Source organism: Lathyrus oleraceus, unplaced genomic scaffold (genome assembly GCF_024323335.1).
Source record: "Lathyrus oleraceus cultivar Zhongwan6 unplaced genomic scaffold, CAAS_Psat_ZW6_1.0 chrUn0701, whole genome shotgun sequence".
Taxonomy (NCBI): Eukaryota; Viridiplantae; Streptophyta; class Magnoliopsida; order Fabales; family Fabaceae; genus Lathyrus; species Lathyrus oleraceus.
The window spans coordinates 1-22,192 of NW_026113092.1; the positions used below are offsets into that span (position 1 = coordinate 1).

Sequence of the window (22,192 nt, forward strand, 5' to 3'; positions counted from 1 at the left end):
TTTATACATTTTTTGGTCAATATTATTTTTGTACAAATAATAAATATACTATTTTTACTTTACTCAATTTTAAAAAAATATACATATAAGATTTTTATCTCAAATATTAATAGCATTACAAAGGAGCATAACAAAAATTACCAAAGTACAACATTTACTTATATATAATATTATATGAATATTCATATAATTTTTTTAATATAACATAGGATACAATCAATATGAAAATAAAAAGCGGTCCTTTTTATATATTATTTATTCATGTTAATAGTTAATTATATTTATTATTTTTAATAATATAATTAATTTTATTTAAATTAGAAATAATAACATAGATATAAAATTTTATATTATTATAAGAACTAAATTATAAATAGTAAACATATATATTATATTATATTCAACAAAAACTGAACATTTATATTATATGAGAATTAATTTTACACCTTTACAATTAGAGGCATAGGAAATATGTACAATGTATTATATATATTAATCACTGTCTCTAACATTAATAGATTACACGGTATAAAAAAAGTTACTAAGATAAATATTCAATAAAACAAATATTAGTCTCGAAATTATTCATAAATTAATAGTTATTAAATTGATCTATCACAATTTAATTTAAATCAACAAAATTTAAATTTTAATCTATAATAAAAAAAGTTAATTTTAGTCTTTTAAAAAAATAAATTTTATTTGACACTATAATAGAAGAAGGGAAACTATTTTAAGACAAAACGTCATAAATCACTGTAAAAAGTTATTCAAAACATTAATGTCATAAAATTTAATGTCATCATTAAAAAACTGAATGCTGATAGAATATTATAAAAATTATATGTAAAGTTGTTCCCAATTAAATGCAGTAATGAATATAAAAAATATTTAAATTTTTTTATTATTACCATTACAACTAAAAATGAAAAACTAATTGACGTCTATTACATTTTACTTTTGACTAATCATCTGTAATTTAATTTAATTTTTAATTTTTATTCACATCAAATTTACAACTATTTATTTCCTAATGACAATATAAAATTATAACATTCATATGTGAACTAAATTGAAATATTTATTAACAATAAAAATTTAATAAAAATTTAATCAAATTATAATAAACAATTTCTCTACATTTTCATTTAACCATTATATTATTATTTATCAAAAAAGTATAAATAATGAATATAATGTCATTTTAAAAATTAAATAATGAATATCATAAATAACTAAAAAAATATAATTCACGTTATTATTCTTACTGAATGATGCATATGAATATAAATATATTACTTTATTTCTAAATATTAACAAAATTAATACATATAAAATTTTATTTTAAATATTAATAGCACATAATAAATGTTACACAAACAAAATATTTTATTTTTGTAAATAATTTAATAAAGATGGATATTAACATTATTATAAACATTTATATCATTTAAAAAAAACTCATGAAATAAGGACAATAAATATAAGAGACTATTTTTTAAATCATGAAAGAAAATTGATGAATTGATGGACCTGAGTTACACATTTTGGTGAATATAATAATAAAATTTTATAATGGTTTAAGATTTATTATCACTCACAACTCATACCGTTTAAAACGGATTGATATGGTTGTTTACTTACATATATTAAGTAATTGACTAATTTAATTTTATCATAATTAAGAGTTAATATTCATTAATATTATGACAACCATATTTTACACGTTTAATAATTATTTTTATGATAATTAACGGTTCATTGGATTCCAATTACATTATAATTTGCAATTTATAATCAATATACATGGTTTACTTATATTATTATTATTTAATATTATTATTTTATAAATATTCATATCAATTTTTTTTAAATATAACATAGGAAATAATCAATATAAAAAAGATCATTTTGTACAAAATTTTATTCATATTTACAAATAATTATATTTATTCTTTTTATAATCAAAATAATATTCTTCATATTGTTGGTAAATTACAAATAATAAACGTAGATATTAGATGACTATAATCAATATTTATTAAAAATAATGCATCACCATGTAGCATATATTATACTATATGAAGGCCATTAATTAAAGTATTAAAATAAAATTCATTTGAATCATAAAAAATTAATCTAGTCTATCAAAAAAATGTTTATTTATGATACTAATAAATAAACTGAATCTTGATAAAATATTTACAATAAACTACAATTAATTTTTTTTCTTTTTTGGAGAACCACTAATATATTTAAAGTTGTTCACAAATTAAATTCAATAATGAAAATAATAAATATTTAATTTTTTTGTTATTACTCTAAATTTAAAATTACATATTATAAAAATTTATATATATATATTATATATATATATATATATATATATATATATATATATATATATATATATATATATATATATAATATATATAATTTTATAATATATTAAATATCTAATTTAAGTAAAATATATTCACACTCTTGCACTATAAATTGTGAAAATTTTGAAAATGATTTTACAAGGGCAATGTCGTCTTTTCATACGTGATGGAGGGTGTCAGGTCTAAGTGAGGGAGTGTCGAATTAAATGCTTCAAAAAAATACAAGCTCTAATTTTAAAGCTTTAACTCTATGATTTTTCGAGCCAGACAGAGTGATCCTTATGAGCTAGTCATTTTAACAGCTCTAAATGTACGGCTCAAAACCATACTATTCTATTTTAATATATTATATTAAATGAATTATCATTTAAAAAATTAAAACATGTAATGCAGGTACTAGGAGACCATAACATGATTTAACTATTAAAAAAAATTGAAATATGGTATAACAAATAAATGGCTTTACCTGATGAACTATAACCACTTAATTTATAAAAAATGAAAACAAATCATTCTAACTATACAAAATATTAATTAATCCAAAACTTTGTATCGTCGATCGATCTTTTACAAATTTTCAGTACCAGTTTTCACTTCATGACATTTTCTCATAACGCGTTTTCTTCCAACCAAATATTGTTGCACAATAAGCACAGAAGATTGCGTACCAAAGCTAGTTGAAGCCAATATGTCACCTATAACACCAAGTTCAGGATGGTCGCACCATTCCAACAACCTCGAAAAAATCACCGAGTTCTTACCGCTTCCTTGTCCAACAATGTACAAATCATATCCAGGTTTATCAATATCGTTAAGAAGCGTTGGAATCTCTTCGCCCGTATTCGAATGGACTTCCTTCTCTGAGTAAAGAATTGAATCGTTATTGTTCACTGCTTTGTGCCTAAAGGAAATTATACACTCTTCATCCAACTCTTTTTGCATCACATTGTCTATAACCGTCGACAACATTCCATGACGAGACTTGCTTTTTTCCATTTTTAGTTTTGTTTCTTCTGCAGCCTTACCTAACAGATTGATCCTCACAACATGTAATTGTGTTCCTGGATGCCCCGCCATTCTCCATGCAATAGACAAGGCTTCACGGTCGTCAGGTCCACCGATGAAAATCATTATAATGCGTAATTTTATTTCTAACAACGATCCTAAACCGCGATCCACAAAGATCCCTACCGAACAAGGTGCTTTTTGTAGAACATTTTTGTTTATCTCACAATGTTCATTGTGGATTATTTCTGGAGCATCTTCTATTGTTGAGTAGTCTTTGTGAAAGGGAAGGAGAATTAGGCTGGCGCGTTTCTCTTCGGCAACATTGTAAATGTCCTCATGGATAGTTGTGTAGGACGAGACAACACTTGATATGTCAAACCTAATCGCATTGTATTGTTCTACGAGTTTTTCAAATGCATTAGTTATGCTCTCAAACTCTAATTGTGATCCATAGTTGGTTGCTTCTGCGCCACCAATCGTGCTGTTTGAATTATCCATTTGTGAAACAAGAATAGCTGTGCCATGTCTAGTGAGTTGAACTAAGTGAGCTACTGATACATGTATAGGTGAAAGTCTAGTAGCATTTGTGGCTTCAATGACATGGATCATGTTATTGGCATGTTTAGCATTGTGGACACAAGCGACGATTCGAAGCTCCACATCGAACCTCAGTTTTTGCACGGTCCTTAATTGCGATTGCATGAATCGGAATTTTGGTTTGTATATTGCATTGATCAAGGGAGAAACCATTACAGTCATTACTATAATAGCAAGCATCATAACCATGAAAGTATATGGATCCAAAATCTGTAAAGAAAAAAGAAAAAAAGTAAGTTGGTTAAAAGGCTGTTTGATTTAAATCATGCAATAATAGAAAATGGTAGTTTAAAATTACCCTTTTGTCCCAAGCAATATTCAGTAGTATGACAGCCATGATACCCTTGGTGTTGAGAAGCAATCCAATGGCAACTCCATCTCGGGCAGGCATACCGAAGAAGAAAGTGACAATCACAGAGCTCAAAACTTTAGGTATGCATAACAAAAGCATAACCAAAAACATTAAACCCGCATTCTTTTGCTTCAAAAGGAAAGGCAAGTTGAGTCTAAAACCAAATCCAGCAAAGTAAACAGGACACAGAATCTCAGAAACAAAATCGGCCGACAATTCCAAAACCACATCAGCAAACTTTCCATGAGGCAAAATTAATCCAAACACAAAAGCTCCAACAATAGGATGTGTACCGAGAGAATCCGTAATGTACGAACAAATACACACTCCCGTCAACACGTCCAACAGGTGTGATTTTCGCCACGTGTTCATACTTGTTTTGTGTTCAATGATTGGAGTAAGGATAGGTCTCACCACAGCAAAGCAAAAAACTATGAACATCAAAGTAGAGATTACTGAGAGATAAGGCTTTCCACCTCTAGTCGAATAAGGAATCAACAAGGTAAACATAACCCAACCATATGCATCGGTTAACATAGCTGCTGTCAATGCATCTTTTCCAAGCTTTGTATATAAAAGTTTAAGATTAGCTAAGATTCTTGCAAGGACAGGGAAACCTGTTACAGAAAGTGCTAAACACCAGAATAAATATGCTTCGCCTTGATTTTCTTTTGGTGTTTGTGCGAAAACATCATTTTTATCTATAAGTTTTTGTTGTAGAGCTAGAAATCCAACACCAAATAACATTGGCGTCACAATGCCGGCAATTGCTATGCTTGTACCTTTCTTCCTTGATCTTAAGATGGTGTCTGAATTCATTTCTAAACCACTTAGGAACACATAGTACATTATTCCTAAGTTTGCAAAGGTTTCAACGGCTAGGATTCCATATTGACTATAAAACAAGGAAAATACCCATTCAAAATTTCCCAAGAGACTTGGACTCAGAGTAAAACCAGCCTGCATTATATAAAATTCAGGAATTATTATATTTTTTTATCTCTCATTTATGAAACGCAGTCTTAATGTATGAACTTTTATATGTTTTTATGGAAGTCTTAATGTATGAACTTTTATATGTTTTTATGGCAGTCTTAATGTATAAACTTTTATATGTTTTTATGTTGAAAATTCAATGTGACTAACTATCATGTGTATTGATGATTCAAATTTACTGGCAAAAGAAAGAAAGAAATATATGATGAATGAATACTTACCAACACCTGCGCAATAATGAGGGGCACATGAAGGGGCTTAAGGACGAAGTAGAAAAGCCGAGAAACCAAATATCATAAGCAATTTGGAGACACAAAAGAGGAACATGTTTTATCATAATATCATCCATCCAGATATTGTTTGAAGGACTAAATGATACATTATAACATGCATAATTTGCCATCTCCATCTTTTCTTTTACTGTTATTTCTTCTCTTGATTAGTTTCTTATGTTAATGTATTTTTTTTCTTCTCATTTAAATACTATGTTTTTCTTTTACGTGAATAACATGCAAGTTATGATGAACAATGATGTATTAGAGCTGGCAAATGCAGTTTACATTGTTTGTTGCTACTATTTTACAGAATGCTCTATTTTTCATGATCTATGCTGACATTATGGTTGCTTTTTGATGATAGTTTTTTTGTGTAATAAACATTACGTATATCCGCTTCCGCCATACACTAAATTTAGACATTGAACCTCTATTAGTTACTTAAAACAAATTCAAATGGATGAAAACTAACTGATGACGATATCAGAATGTTCGTTACCGCTTTCCGAATGTCTTCTTTTATTTCTGAAAATATTAAATTTGTTTTTAAAATTGTTTAAAAAAACTAATGTGACATTAAGTCAGATAAATAAAAGTATAAAAAAAACTAATGAGACATTAAGTCAGATAAATAGAATTATAAAAGAGAAATGTATAAATACCAAATTAAAATTCTGAACTTAAAAAAAAAATTATTTTACATTATCTAAGATAAAATCATTATTCGGTCTATTTAATTATCAACCGTTCATAAAGAATAATAAGAATAAGATCGCTTTATTTATAAAAATAATAATTTATTGAGAAATTTTAATATAACATACCCAAAAAATAAGCATATTAATATTTTAACTATAGAAATATGCAACTTTTATCTCAAGCACCTTTAAAGTTGAGCACATAACTGATTAAATTAATATGTAACTATTTTAAACACATATAAGGCTTAGTCAACAAAACCTTCAGTCAGCTTCTATAGTCACATATATATAAAGCCCTTGGTCGAACTGAGTCTGAATCTTACACTTTCTAGATGCTGCAAATGTTCATAAAATCCAAGGTATATAACAAATTCAGAATTTCAATAAGAAAGTCAAGAAATAATACTTAGAATATATGCCACAAGATTTGGTACTATAACACACAGTAAAGGTTTCAGAATGCAATAAGGGTGTCTTTTGTTTTGTAAACATCACATTGTGTAATAACAATACACTCTGATGATCTAGTAAAGTAAAAAACACAGTATTCTCTGATGATACAACTCATGTTTGATGACGGCCAGGGTCGACCCAATTATATCGGAGGCCCCGTTTTAATTACAAAAATGGGCCCATTTTTTTAAAACATAATTATAATAATTAAAAAAATATATTAAAATACATTTATATATAAATTAAAAATAAATTTATTATATTTATTTTGAGTTTTGATCAATCTTGATTTTTCTATGTATTGAGTTTTTATCGTAATATTTTTTTCGATTATTGAGTTTTTTTAATAACATTTTATTCATTTTTATTGATATTTATTAAAAAAAATTGAAATTTTCAAAAATTTGGGCCCTCTAATATTTATGGCCCTGTGCTGCAGCACATGCACATGGGCGACCCTGATGTCGGCTTACAACAAACTATCCATTGTTATACTTATTAGTGAATGAATGAAGAAGATCACACATCACCATGAAATAATGATAATAAAAATATTCATTTATTATTATCACAATTGCATTTAATTTTTAATACGTTACTGTCATAAGAAAAGTCATAAACACACTGTTTATATAAATAACAATCTGTTAATTTTTTTTAATACCTCACCATAACAACTATCAGATTCACTATATATTCATATTACCATACAATCAGCAATTGAAAATTTCTTAGATCTTAACATTCATAAAATGATTTTGTTAGATGAGAAGGTATTAACTCTTTATCCCAAATATTGTATTTGTTCTTAACAAAATATACTTTTATATTCTAAATATTAAATATTATTATTTTTTCTTTAAAAAATAATTGATTTCAATATTTTATTGCTATATATTTTTTCCTTCAGAGATGCAATGATAAACAAATATTTTATACCACTAATTGATACAAGAAGAAAACTTATATACCATGAAAAGTATAGAAATAGTTCGGGAAAATGAAACATACAAAAGAGTCAAAGACTTAAAAACATCATGGTTTTTACAAATGACTACTGTTAACAAGTATTCAATACTCAAAATCCACAATTTCACACCATTATTTTGAATTTGTTGTCATAGAAATAATTTCAAAAAGAGTTGGAGACAACAATGTTCTCTCTGGTAGTGTTATACACAAGTTACCCTACAATAATATAAATTATATTATACAACTACGTTTATGTTTCTTTTTAGACATAAATGGAGTGCTTCATGCCCTTGGACATGAAGAAAATGTTTACTTACAAGAAAACCTACAAAATTCCCAGACTTAAATTGAGGCTACAAGAGTAAGATTTCAACTACACATATTTTCCTATTCATATATTCATATATAAATTAAGTATACTAAATTAAAATTAATCTTATATTCTAAACATAATTGTTAAGGTCACATTGTGTAAAACTTTGAAAATTTGATGACAAGTCAACCAGAAAGAAGCGCCATTGTTGCAATCACCTCTACAACAGTGAATATGTTTAGAGGTAACTATATATTTAAACGTTATAGATATTTTATTCACTCAAAATATTACCATTTTCATAAATAAATCTAAATTTTTATTCCACAGATGAATACTTCATCAACTCAACTTTTATTGTCATAATGGCAATGACACTAGAGTCAGATACACAAGTACACTATAAATTTTATTTAAACAACTCTTTTGAAAATACAATTCTAAAGTTATTTTACTTCCAATTTTTCTAAACTTCTAAACATGAGAGGTTTTCTTCATAGTTTTATCAACTATAAATGAAATTGATGATACGTTTGGATGGCATTATATTGAATGTGCAAACAGTATGAAGAAGTTTAACAAAAAGCCCATAAATTGAAATTTACTTTGTGTGAAACACCTTCTAAGTATCCAAAACAAGGTTAGACATTTGCAATCATAAACCATTTTATCAAAATTATTATTAGTAATATAATATAAAAAAGCATGTAATCACAAGTTCAAAATAATGCTGAAAATGTCCGATGAAACCGCTAAAGCGACTTTGACATTTTTGATCAAGAGACCCAAAAGCTACTAAATACAACAGCTCAAATGCTCTTGCAACAACAACCTAACATGTTTACACCATCAATTCTACATAACCTCTGTCATTGTACTCTTATTTTTGAAATAAAATTGTCTATAAAAAACTTAAAAGAAGGATTGCAAATTTACACAATATCACGAACTTTTGTACCAACCGCTATTTTACAAGAATCAATTCTGAAAATACATTTTAACATGTAATTAAATTTGTACTACAATCATACAAATATACTACTAATTTTATGAATAACAACAATATACTTATCACATATAGAAGTCCATATCACCACAATGATTTAAAATAAAGAAGATCACCAAGAAGAATAAGAAGAAGAGGAACAACAACAACAACAACTTAGTGCTGAGCGAAGGCTAATCATAACATCATCAGATGATGAAACATATATCAAAGGGAATTCTAAAAATAATAATAGCAACAATGATCTTCATATATTATCCTGTGACGACGAGTCACTTCTCATACACAAATTAAAGAGTCGAAAATCTATTAAAGCAAAACAAAGAAACAACAAAATCTCATCCAAGAAAAAAATAACAAAAACCATAAAAATTGATTCCAATTTTGAAGATTCCTTTTATGTTTTAAAATTTAATTTCATGTTTCGCCTTCATTTCCATTATTTATAAATGTATTAGTTTTCAATTAAAATTAGACTATTTTCTTTTGTTATGATAATCTTATTATCTATATTATAGAGTTTTTATAATAAATAATATCTACCATAAATAAAGTATTATTTTATTTCAACAACTTCTATTTACTACCCGCACGGTCTTCTAAACCACCGGTGCATCACGCGGGTCCTATTCTAGTAACTATTATTTCATATACATCATGGTACAAAGTTATTTGGACTACAAGACCAAATCAGATTATTGAGCAAGATTTGATAAGTACTAGTCAGCAAATTGGAATTCATTTATCAACAAATTTTTTTCTTCCATTTGAACTAATTTCAATAATTATTTTAGTTTCTTTGATATGTGCAATTGTCGTAGCTCTCGAGTAAGAAATCTTTATAGAACTAATAATAGAAATCAAGATTTTGTCTGAAGCTAATAATCAATGGAAAGAACCCTAATCTTACTATAGTCTTAAACTTTGAGGAATTTTTGATTCAGTACCTTGAAACAAAAAACCAGAAAAAAAAAAGAAAAATTATTTTGTAGTACTTGATCTCGTCACTAATCGTCACTTATTTTTAATTATATAAGAATATGTGGAGCTCCACATGTCTGGAAGCACATGAGAATGTTCTTTTTCTGATATTATTACCAATATTAGATATTAGGTTAGCCATAGCATTACTATACCCTCCATATTCATCCAACGATAAACCTAATCTGAATTACAGAACTATGACACAATCAAACACAAATGAACAAAATGTTGAATTCAATCGTATCAGTCTCTACTGGGTTTATTACTCATTTTTGTACTTTCTTTTTATTCTCAATTTATTTCTTCAATTAATTCATCAATTAATATTGATATATATATATATATATATATATATATATATATACTAGGAATTCTCTTATCCTATTCGGAAGGATATCATTTCATAATTATATATATGATTGTTTAGGTCTCTAGTATGAATAACTACTTGATCAAATATGGAGGAAAGTAGGATAAATGGCCAATACTACTGGAAGAATTCCTCTTTGGATAGTAGGTACTATAACCGCTATTATTGTGATTGGTTTAACTGGTATTTTCTTTTAAGGTTCATATTCCGGATTGGGATCATCCCTCTAATAATGAGATGAATTTCTTTTTCAAAATGAAAGCATAAGAACTCTACAGTGATCCACTCTTTCTTTGATGAATTCGAGTGGGTCCCGTTGAGTTTTTAATAATCAGAATATTTTTGAAAGTGAGTCAATACATAACTTTATTCTATGTTTCAAAAAATTCCATTTCCTTTTTTAGGATGTGAATGAAAATATAATCTTAATAGAAATATATTTCTAATATAGACTCATGATTCAATTCTTTTTTTTTAAAGTTAATTAAGAAACTTGTATTTGGTGAATTCAATTCCCACTCTTTTTTATTTGGTCATTCCTTCACTACGTATCTATTTTGACATAAACAATAAAGAATCACTCTAGGAAAAGATAAATTATCCCTCCTAGAATTCTGTTTTCCCCTTTTCTATTTCTATTTTACTTAATATATTGTACCTAAATGTTAATAGCACATAATAAAATGTTACGCAAACAAAATATTTTACTTTTATAAATAATTTAATAAAGATGGATATTAACATTATTATAAACATTTATATCATTTAAGAAAAACTCATGAAATAATGACAATAAATATAATAGACTATTTTTTAAATCATTAAAGAAAACGGATGAATTAATGGACCTGAGTTACACATTTTGGTGAATATAATAATAAAACTTTATAATGGTCTAAGATTTATTATCACTCACAACTTATACCATTTAAAACGGATTGATATGGTTGTTTACTTACATATTAAGTAATTGACTAATTTAATTTTATCATAATTAAGAATTAATATTCATTTATTATTATTACAAGCATGTTTTACATGTTTAATAATTAATTTTATTATAATTAACCGTTCATTGGATTCCAATTGCATTATAATTTGCAATTTATAATCAATATACATGGTTTACTTATATATTCTTATTATTACTATTACTATTATTATTAATATTCATATCAACTTTTTTAAATATAACATGGGAAACAATCAATATAAAAAAATCATTTTGTACAAAATTTTATTCATATTTATAAATAATTATATTTATTCTTTTTATAATCAAATCTTGTGCCTTCAGCAACTACTCCTGCAACTCTCTGAGCATAACATTCCTCTCAGCAGTCAACTTGTTGACTTCATCTACTACCGAAAATGGAGTATCCCCTCTTACTAACATTGGTGGGGTTCTTCCATATAAGACTTCAAAAGGAGTGGCATTCAAGGATGCATGGTAATTGGTATTGTACTAAACTGCCCAAGCCAACCATTTTGGCCACTATTTTGGTTTAAGCTCAGTCGCACATCTCAAATAAGTCTCTAAACACCTATTGCCACCTCAATTTTCCCATCTGACTGAGGACGGTAAGCACTATTGTACTTCAATCCATTACCTGCCTGTTTAAACAATTAAGACCAGAAATTACTTTAAAAAAACCTTATCTCTATCAGAGACTATGGAGATAGGGAAACCATGTAGCCTGACCACTTATTTTATGAATAAGTCAGTAATGTTCTTAGCAGTATAAGGATGGCTCATATGAAGGAAATGAGCATATTTTGTCAATCTATCCACCACTATCATCACAATATCCACTCCATACACCTTAGGCAACCCTCACACATGAAGTCCATAGAAATGTTACTCCATGTCTGTGTTGGTATACGCAAATGTTGTAGCAATCCTCCATGGCTCAAGGTTTGATACTTATTCCTTTGACACACTTCACAAGCCTGCACATACTCTTATATCCTCTTTCTCATACCCTCCCAATACACCACACTAGAATTTTTTTTGTAAGTCCTTAGGTATCCTGAGTTCCCTTCCACAACAGTATCATGGAACTCATGTAAGATCCAAGCAAATCTGGGTGATTGCTTTGGAACCACTATTCTGCCTTCATGATACAACCTACCACCTTTGAGCTGAAAACCAGTTTGGCTACTAGGATCTGCTAGCAGGACCTGCACTATAGCCTTTAATTTTTCATCACCTTGTACTTCTTCCTCCCATCCTTATCTCTCCTAGGGAATTGAGACTTAAATCATGCATACTGACAAGGGAACATTCCCTGATTCTCTCTCTTCTGCCACCTCTCCCATGTGCTGCTAACATAATTAATTTTGAGTGGGAGTGGAATTATTCCCCAACTCTCTCTTCCTATGTGTCCTCCTATACACCTTGCTATATCTATCACATTGAAATTGATCCTTCTAGCAAGCTAGATCACTAAAAGAGATCACTGAAATTGATAGTACAGATTCTACGAGCTAACCAAGTATTATTGGACAACAATTTAAACTACTTAGGTTTTTCAATGCAAAAAAAAAATTGAAGTATATAAAAAAAAATCTTGGTCATATCAATAAGGTCATGATATTTCTATTTCTTTGTCTTTTTTTATTACATATAATGGATCTGTCTAAACCGCTGCATGATTTCCTTATAGTCTTTGTGGGATCAGGTCTTATATTAGAAAGTTTAGGAGTAGTATTACATACCAACCCCATTTTTTCTGCTTTTTGTTGGGACTGGTTCTGGTTTATATATTTTAGCAAACTCGCATGTTGTAGCTGTGCCATAGCTACTTATTTACGTGGGAGCTACTAACATTTTAATCATATTTGCTGTGATGTTCATGAATAGTTCTGAATATTAACAAGATTTAAATCTTTGGACCGTAGGGGATGGAATGACTTTGATCGTTTGTATAAGTATTTTAGTTTCACTAATCTATTTATATATATTAAATCTAATGCTTCAAATAATTTTGCGACAGTTAACACTGAATTCCTAAAAAATAGTCCACATCATCCTATTAGCTTATGTGTATACCTTCTACTAAACCACTAATCAAAACACCATTATCTTCCAACACCCATTCTTTGACTCTTTCTCTATCTATTTATATATATTAAATTTAATGCTTCAAATAATTTTGCAACACTTAACACTGACTTCCTAAAAAATAGTCCACATCATCCTATTAGCTTATGTGAATACCTTTTACTAAACCACTAATCAAAACACCATTATCTTTCAACACCCATTCTTTGACTCTTTTTCTACCCAAACCCCTTTTTCACTTTCCCTAATTCTCCAATACCACATTATAATGAATATTGAATCATAATTTATTAACTAAAATAAGAACTCGCTTTTAAGTATTTTTAAAGTCATTGACTCATTGTTTTTAGTTGGTATGATGAATCATAATTTATTTAATTTGTATTATAAATATTATAGGAAAATATAGTTTTATACATTTTTTGGTCAATATTATTTTTGTACAAATAATAAATATACTATTTTTACTTTACTCAATTTTAAAAAAATATACATATAAGATTTTTATCTCAAATATTAATAGCATTACAAAGGAGCATAACAAAAAATTACCAAAGTACAACATTTACTTATATATTAATATTATTATGAATATTCATATAATTTTTTTAATATAACATAGGATACAATCAATATGAAAATAAATAAAAGCGGTCATTTTTATATATTATTTTATTCATGTTAATAGTTAATTATATTTATTATTTTTAATAATATAATTAATTTTATTTAAATTAGAAATAATAAACATAGATATAAAATTTTATATTATTATAAGAACTAAATTATAAATAGTAAACATATATATTATATTATATTCAACAAAAACTGAACATTTTATATTATTATGAGAATTAAATTTTACACCTTTACAATTAGAGGCATAGGAAATATGTACAATGTATTATATATATTAATCACTGTCTCTAACATTAATAGAATTACACGGTATAAAAAAGTTACTAAGATAAATATTCAATAAAAACAAATATTAGTCTCGAAATTATTCATAATTAATAGTTATTAAATTGATCTATCACAATTTAATTTAAATCAACAAAATTTAAATTTTAATCTATAATAAAAAAAGTTAATTTTAGTCTTTTAAAAAAATAAATTTTATTTGACACTAATAATAGAAGAAGGGAAACTATTTTAAAGACAAAACGTCATAAATCACTGTAAAAAGTTATTCAAAACATTAATGTCATAAAATTTAATGTCATCATTAAAAAAACTGAATGCTGATAGAATATTTATAAAAAATTATATGTAAAGTTGTTCCCAATTAAATGCAGTAATGAATATAAAAAATATTTAAATTTTTTATTATTACCATTACAACTAAAAATTGAAAAACTAATTGACGTCTATTACATTTTACTTTTGACTAATCATCTGTAATTTAATTTAATTTTTAATTTTTATTCACATCAAATTTACAACTATTTATTTCCTAATGACAATATAAAATTATAACATTCATATGTGAACTAAATTGAAATATTTATTAACAATAAAAATTTAATAAAAAATTTAATCAAATTATAATAAAACAATTTCTCTACATTTTCATTTAACCATTAATATTATTATTTATCAAAAAAGTATAAATAATGAATATAATGTCATTTTAAAAATTAAATAATGAATATCATAAATAACTAAAAAAAATATAATTCACGTTATTATTCTTAACTGAATGATGCATATGAATAATAAATATATTACTTTATTTCTAAATATTAACAAAATTAATACATATAAAATTTTATTTTAAATATTAATAGCACATAATAAAATGTTACACAAACAAAATATTTTATTTTTGTAAATAATTTAATAAAGATGGATATTAACATTATTATAAACATTTATATCATTTAAAAAAAACTCATGAAATAAGGACAATAAATATAAGAGACTATTTTTTAAATCATGAAAGAAAATTGATGAATTGATGGACCTGAGTTACACATTTTGGTGAATATAATAATAAAATTTTATAATGGTTTAAGATTTATTATCACTCACAACTCATACCGTTTAAAACGGATTGATATGGTTGTTTACTTACATATATTAAGTAATTGACTAATTTAATTTTATCATAATTAAGAGTTAATATTCATTTAATATTATGACAACCATATTTTACACGTTTAATAATTATTTTTATGATAATTAACGGTTCATTGGATTCCAATTACATTATAATTTGCAATTTATAATCAATATACATGGTTTACTTATATTATTATTATTATTAATATTATTATTTTATAAATATTCATATCAATTTTTTTTAAATATAACATAGGAAATAATCAATATAAAAAAGATCATTTTGTACAAAATTTTATTCATATTTACAAATAATTATATTTATTCTTTTTATAATCAAAATAATATTCTTCATATTGTTGGTAAATTACAAATAATAAACGTAGATATTAGATGACTATAATCAATATTTATTAAAAATAATGCATCACCATGTAGCATATATTATACTATATGAAGGCCATTAATTAAAGTATTAAAATAAAATTCATTTGAATCATAAAAAATTAATCTAGTCTATCAAAAAAAATGTTTATTTATGATACTAATAAATAAACTGAATCTTGATAAAATATTTACAATAAACTACAATTAATTTTTTTTCTTTTTTGGAGAACCACTAATATATTTAAAGTTGTTCACAAATTAAATTCAATAATGAAAATAATAAATATTTAATTTTTTTGTTATTACTCTAAATTTAAAATTACATATTAATAAAATTTATATATATATATATATATATATATATATATATATATATATATATATATATATATAATTTTAATAAAATATATTAAATATCTAATTTAAGTAAAATATATAATTCACACTCTTGCACTATAAATTGTGAAAATTTTGAAAATGATTTTACAAGGGCAATGTCGTCTTTTCATACGTGATGGAGGGTGTCAGGTCTAAGTGAGGGAGTGTCGAATTAAATGCTTCAAAAAAATACAAGCTCTAATTTTAAAGCTTTAACTCTATGATTTTTCGAGCCAGACAGAGTGATCCTTATGAGCTAGTCATTTTAACAGCTCTAAATGTACGGCTCAAAACCATACTATTCTATTTTAATATATTATATTAAATGAATTATCATTTAAAAAATTAAAACATGTAATGCAGGTACTAGGAGACCATAACATGATTTAACTATTAAAAAAAATTGAAATATGGTATAACAAATAAATGGCTTTACCTGATGAACTATAACCACTTAATTTATAAAAAAATGAAAACAAATCATTCTAACTATACAAAATATTAATTAATCCAAAACTTTGTATCGTCGATCGATCTTTTACAAATTTTCAGTACCAGTTTTCACTTCATGACATTTTCTCATAACGCGTTTTCTTCCAACCAAATATTGTTGCACAATAAGCACAGAAGATTGCGTACCAAAGCTAGTTGAAGCCAATATGTCACCTATAACACCAAGTTCAGGATGGTCGCACCATTCCAACAACCTCGAAAAAATCACCGAGTTCTTACCGCTTCCTTGTCCAACAATGTACAAATCATATCCAGGTTTATCAATATCGTTAAGAAGCGTTGGAATCTCTTCGCCCGTATTCGAATGGACTTCCTTCTCTGAGTAAAGAATTGAATCGTTATTGTTCACTGCTTTGTGCCTAAAGGAAATTATACACTCTTCATCCAACTCTTTTTGCATCACATTGTCTATAACCGTCGACAACATTCCATGACGAGACTTGCTTTTTTCCATTTTTAGTTTTGTTTCTTCTGCAGCCTTACCTAACAGATTGATCCTCACAACATGTAATTGTGTTCCTGGATGCCCCGCCATTCTCCATGCAATAGACAAGGCTTCACGGTCGTCAGGTCCACCGATGAAAATCATTATAATGCGTAATTTTATTTCTAACAACGATCCTAAACCGCGATCCACAAAGATCCCTACCGAACAAGGTGCTTTTTGTAGAACATTTTTGTTTATCTCACAATGTTCATTGTGGATTATTTCTGGAGCATCTTCTATTGTTGAGTAGTCTTTGTGAAAGGGAAGGAGAATTAGGCTGGCGCGTTTCTCTTCGGCAACATTGTAAATGTCCTCATGGATAGTTGTGTAGGACGAGACAACACTTGATATGTCAAACCTAATCGCATTGTATTGTTCTACGAGTTTTTCAAATGCATTAGTTATGCTCTCAAACTCTAATTGTGATCCATAGTTGGTTGCTTCTGCGCCACCAATCGTGCTGTTTGAATTATCCATTTGTGAAACAAGAATAGCTGTGCCATGTCTAGTGAGTTGAACTAAGTGAGCTACTGATACATGTATAGGTGAAAGTCTAGTAGCATTTGTGGCTTCAATGACATGGATCATGTTATTGGCATGTTTAGCATTGTGGACACAAGCGACGATTCGAAGCTCCACATCGAACCTCAGTTTTTGCACGGTCCTTAATTGCGATTGCATGAATCGGAATTTTGGTTTGTATATTGCATTGATCAAGGGAGAAACCATTACAGTCATTACTATAATAGCAAGCATCATAACCATGAAAGTATATGGATCCAAAATCTGTAAAGAAAAAAGAAAAAAAAGTAAGTTGGTTAAAAGGCTGTTTGATTTAAATCATGCAATAATAGAAAAATGGTAGTTTAAAATTACCCTTTTGTCCCAAGCAATATTCAGTAGTATGACAGCCATGATACCCTTGGTGTTGAGAAGCAATCCAATGGCAACTCCATCTCGGGCAGGCATACCGAAGAAGAAAGTGACAATCACAGAGCTCAAAACTTTAGGTATGCATAACAAAAGCATAACCAAAAACATTAAACCCGCATTCTTTTGCTTCAAAAGGAAAGGCAAGTTGAGTCTAAAACCAAATCCAGCAAAGTAAACAGGACACAGAATCTCAGAAACAAAATCGGCCGACAATTCCAAAACCACATCAGCAAACTTTCCATGAGGCAAAATTAATCCAAACACAAAAGCTCCAACAATAGGATGTGTACCGAGAGAATCCGTAATGTACGAACAAATACACACTCCCGTCAACACGTCCAACAGGTGTGATTTTCGCCACGTGTTCATACTTGTTCTGTGTTCAATGATTGGAGTAAGGATAGGTCTCACCACAGCAAAGCAAAAAACTATGAACATCAAAGTAGAGATTACTGAGAGATAAGGCTTTCCACCTCTAGTCGAATAAGGAATCAACAAGGTAAACATAACCCAACCATATGCATCGGTTAACATAGCTGCTGTCAATGCATCTTTTCCAAGCTTTGTATATAAAAGTTTAAGATTAGCTAAGATTCTTGCAAGGACAGGGAAACCTGTTACAGAAAGTGCTAAACACCAGAATAAATATGCTTCGCCTTGATTTTCTTTTGGTGTTTGTGCGAAAACATCATTTTTATCTATAAGTTTTTGTTGTAGAGCTAGAAATCCAACACCAAATAACATTGGCGTCACAATGCCGGCAATTGCTATGCTTGTACCTTTCTTCCTTGATCTTAAGATGGTGTCTGAATTCATTTCTAAACCACTTAGGAACACATAGTACATTATTCCTAAGTTTGCAAAGGTTTCAACGGCTAGGATTCCATATTGACTATAAAACAAGGAAAATACCCATTCAAAATTTCCCAAGAGACTTGGACTCAGAGTAAAACCAGCCTGCATTATATAAAATTCAGGAATTATTATATTTTTTTATCTCTCATTTATGAAACGCAGTCTTAATGTATGAACTTTTATATGTTTTTATGGAAGTCTTAATGTATGAACTTTTATATGTTTTTATGGCAGTCTTAATGTATAAACTTTTATATGTTTTTATGTTGAAAATTCAATGTGACTAACTATCATGTGTATTGATGATTCAAATTTACTGGCAAAAGAAAGAAAGAAATATATGATGAATGAATACTTACCAACACCTGCGCAATAATGAGGGGCACATGAAGGGGCTTAAGGACGAAGTAGAAAAGCCGAGAAACCAAAATATCATAAGCAATTTGGAGACACAAAAGAGGAACATGTTTTATCATAATATCATCAGCCATCCAGATATTGTTTGAAGGACTAAATGATACATTATAACATGCATAATTTGCCATCTCCATCTTTTCTTTTACTGTTATTTCTTCTCTTGATTAGTTTCTTATGTTAATGTATTTTTTTTCTTCTCATTTAAATACTATGTTTTTTCTTTTACGTGAATAACATGCAAGTTATGATGAACAATGATGTATTAGAGCTGGCAAATGCAGTTTACATTGTTTGTTGCTACTATTTTACAGAATGCTCTATTTTTCATGATCTATGCTGACATTATGGTTGCTTTTTGATGATAGTTTTTTTGTGTAATAAACATTACGTATATCCGCTTCCGCCATACACTAAATTTAGACATTGAACCTCTATTAGTTACTTAAAACAAATTCAAATGGATGAAAACTAACTGATGACGATATCAGAATGTTCGTTACCGCTTTCCGAATGTCTTCTTTTATTTCTGAAAATATTAAATTTGTTTTTAAAATTGTTTAAAAAAACTAATGTGACATTAAGTCAGATAAATAAAAGTATAAAAAAAACTAATGAGACATTAAGTCAGATAAATAGAATTATAAAAGAGAAATGTATAAATACCAAATTAAAATTCTGAACTTAAAAAAAAAATTATTTTACATTATCTAAGATAAAATCATTATTCGGTCTATTTAATTATCAACCGTTCATAAAGAATAATAAGAATAAGATCGCTTTATTTATAAAAATAATAATTTATTGAGAAATTTTAATATAACATACCCAAAAAATAAGCATATTAATATTTTAACTATAGAAATATGCAACTTTTATCTCAAGCACCTTTAAAGTTGAGCACATAACTGATTAAATTAATATGTAACTATTTTAAACACATATAAGGCTTAGTCAACAAAACCTTCAGTCAGCTTCTATAGTCACATATATATAAAGCCCTTGGTCGAACTGAGTCTGAATCTTACACTTTCTAGATGCTGCAAATGTTCATAAAATCCAGAGGTATATAACAAATTCAGAATTTCAATAAGAAAGTCAAGAAATAATACTTAGAATATATGCCACAAGATTTGGTACTATAACACACAGTAAAGGTTTCAGAATGCAATAAGGGTGTCTTTTGTTTTGTAAACATCACATTGTGTAATAACAATACACTCTGATGATCTAGTAAAGTAAAAAACACAGTATTCTCTGATGATACAACTCATGTTTGATGACGGCCAGGGTCGACCCAATTATATCGGAGGCCCCGTTTTAATTACAAAAATGGGCCCATTTTTTTAAAACATAATTATAATAATTAAAAAAAATATATTAAAAATACATTTATATATAAATTAAAAATAAATTTAATTATATTTATTTTGAGTTTTGATCAATCTTGATTTTTCTATGTATTGAGTTTTTATCGTAATATTTTTTTCGATTATTGAGTTTTTTTAATAACATTTTATTCATTTTTATTGATATTTATTAAAAAAAATTGAAATTTTCAAAAATTTGGGCCCTCTAATATTTATGGCCCTGTGCTGCAGCACATGCACATGGGCGACCCTGATGTCGGCTTACAACAAACTATCCATTGTTATACTTATTAGTGAATGAATGAAGAAGACATCACATCACCATGAAATAATGATAATAAAAATATTCATTTATTATTATCACAATTGCATTTAATTTTTAATACGTTACTGTCATAAGAAAAGTCATAAACACACTGTTTTATATAAATAACAATCTGTTAATTTTTTTTAATACCTCACCATAACAACTATCAGATTCACTATATATTCATATTACCATACAATCAGCAATTGAAAATTTAATCTTAGATCTTAACATTCATAAAATGATTTTGTTAGATGAGAAGGTATTAACTCTTTATCCCAAATATTGTATTTGTTCTTAACAAAATATACTTTTATATTCTAAATATTAAATATTATTATTTTTTCTTTAAAAAATAATTGATTTCAATATTTTATTGCTATATATTTTTTCCTTCAGAGATGCAATGATAAACAAATATTTTATACCACTAATTGATACAAGAAGAAAACTTATATACCATGAAAAGTATAGAAATAGTTCGGGAAAATGAAACATACAAAAGAGTCAAAGACTTAAAAACATCATGGTTTTTACAAATGACTACTGTTAACAAGTATTCAATACTCAAAATCCACAATTTCACACCATTATTTTGAATTTGTTGTCATAGAAATAATTTCAAAAAGAGTTGGAGACAACAATGTTCTCTCTGGTAGTGTTATACACAAGTTACCCTACAATAATATAAATTATATTATACAACTACGTTTATGTTTCTTTTTAGACATAAATGGAGTGCTTCATGCCCTTGGACATGAAGAAAATGTTTACTTACAAGAAAAACCTACAAAAATTCCCAGACTTGAATTGAGGCTACAAGAGTAAGATTTCAACTACACATATTTTCCTATTCATATATTCATATATAAATTAAGTATACTAAATTAAAATTAATCTTATATTCTAAACATAATTGTTAAGGTCACATTGTGTAAAACTTTGAAAATTTGATGACAAGTCAACCAGAAAGAAGCGCCATTGTTGCAATCACCTCTACAACAGTGAA

General features: G+C 27.2%; 1 protein-coding gene and 1 pseudogene across 1 annotated transcript; both read right to left on the bottom strand.

The window, feature by feature from the left end:
- Positions 1-2,951: 2,951 nt before the first annotated feature.
- Positions 2,952-5,746, bottom strand: LOC127114842 (cation/H(+) antiporter 15-like; annotated as a pseudogene).
- Positions 5,747-16,842: 11,096 nt separating this feature from the next.
- Positions 16,843-19,643, bottom strand: LOC127114843 (cation/H(+) antiporter 15). Its single transcript, XM_051046676.1, has 3 exons — positions 19,452-19,643; positions 18,181-19,194; positions 16,843-18,090 (listed from the first exon to the last, which is right to left on the bottom strand). Exons 1-3 carry the CDS (start codon positions 19,641-19,643, stop codon positions 16,843-16,845), a joined length of 2,454 nt encoding a protein of 817 aa, XP_050902633.1.
- Between the last annotated feature and the right edge of the window lie 2,549 nt (positions 19,644-22,192).

Excerpts from the sequence above, each read along its gene's own strand:
- LOC127114843 (XM_051046676.1), bottom strand. The coding sequence starts at position 19,643 with ATGGAGATGGCAAATTATGCATGTTATAATGTATCATTTAGTCCTTCA. Across the intron at positions 19,195-19,451 it reads TCATTATTGCGCAGGTGTTG|GCTGGTTTTACTCTGAGTCC; the intron begins GTAAGTATTCAT and ends TATATAATGCAG. Across the intron at positions 18,091-18,180 it reads ATATTGCTTGGGACAAAAGG|ATTTTGGATCCATATACTTT; the intron begins GTAATTTTAAAC and ends TTTTCTTTACAG.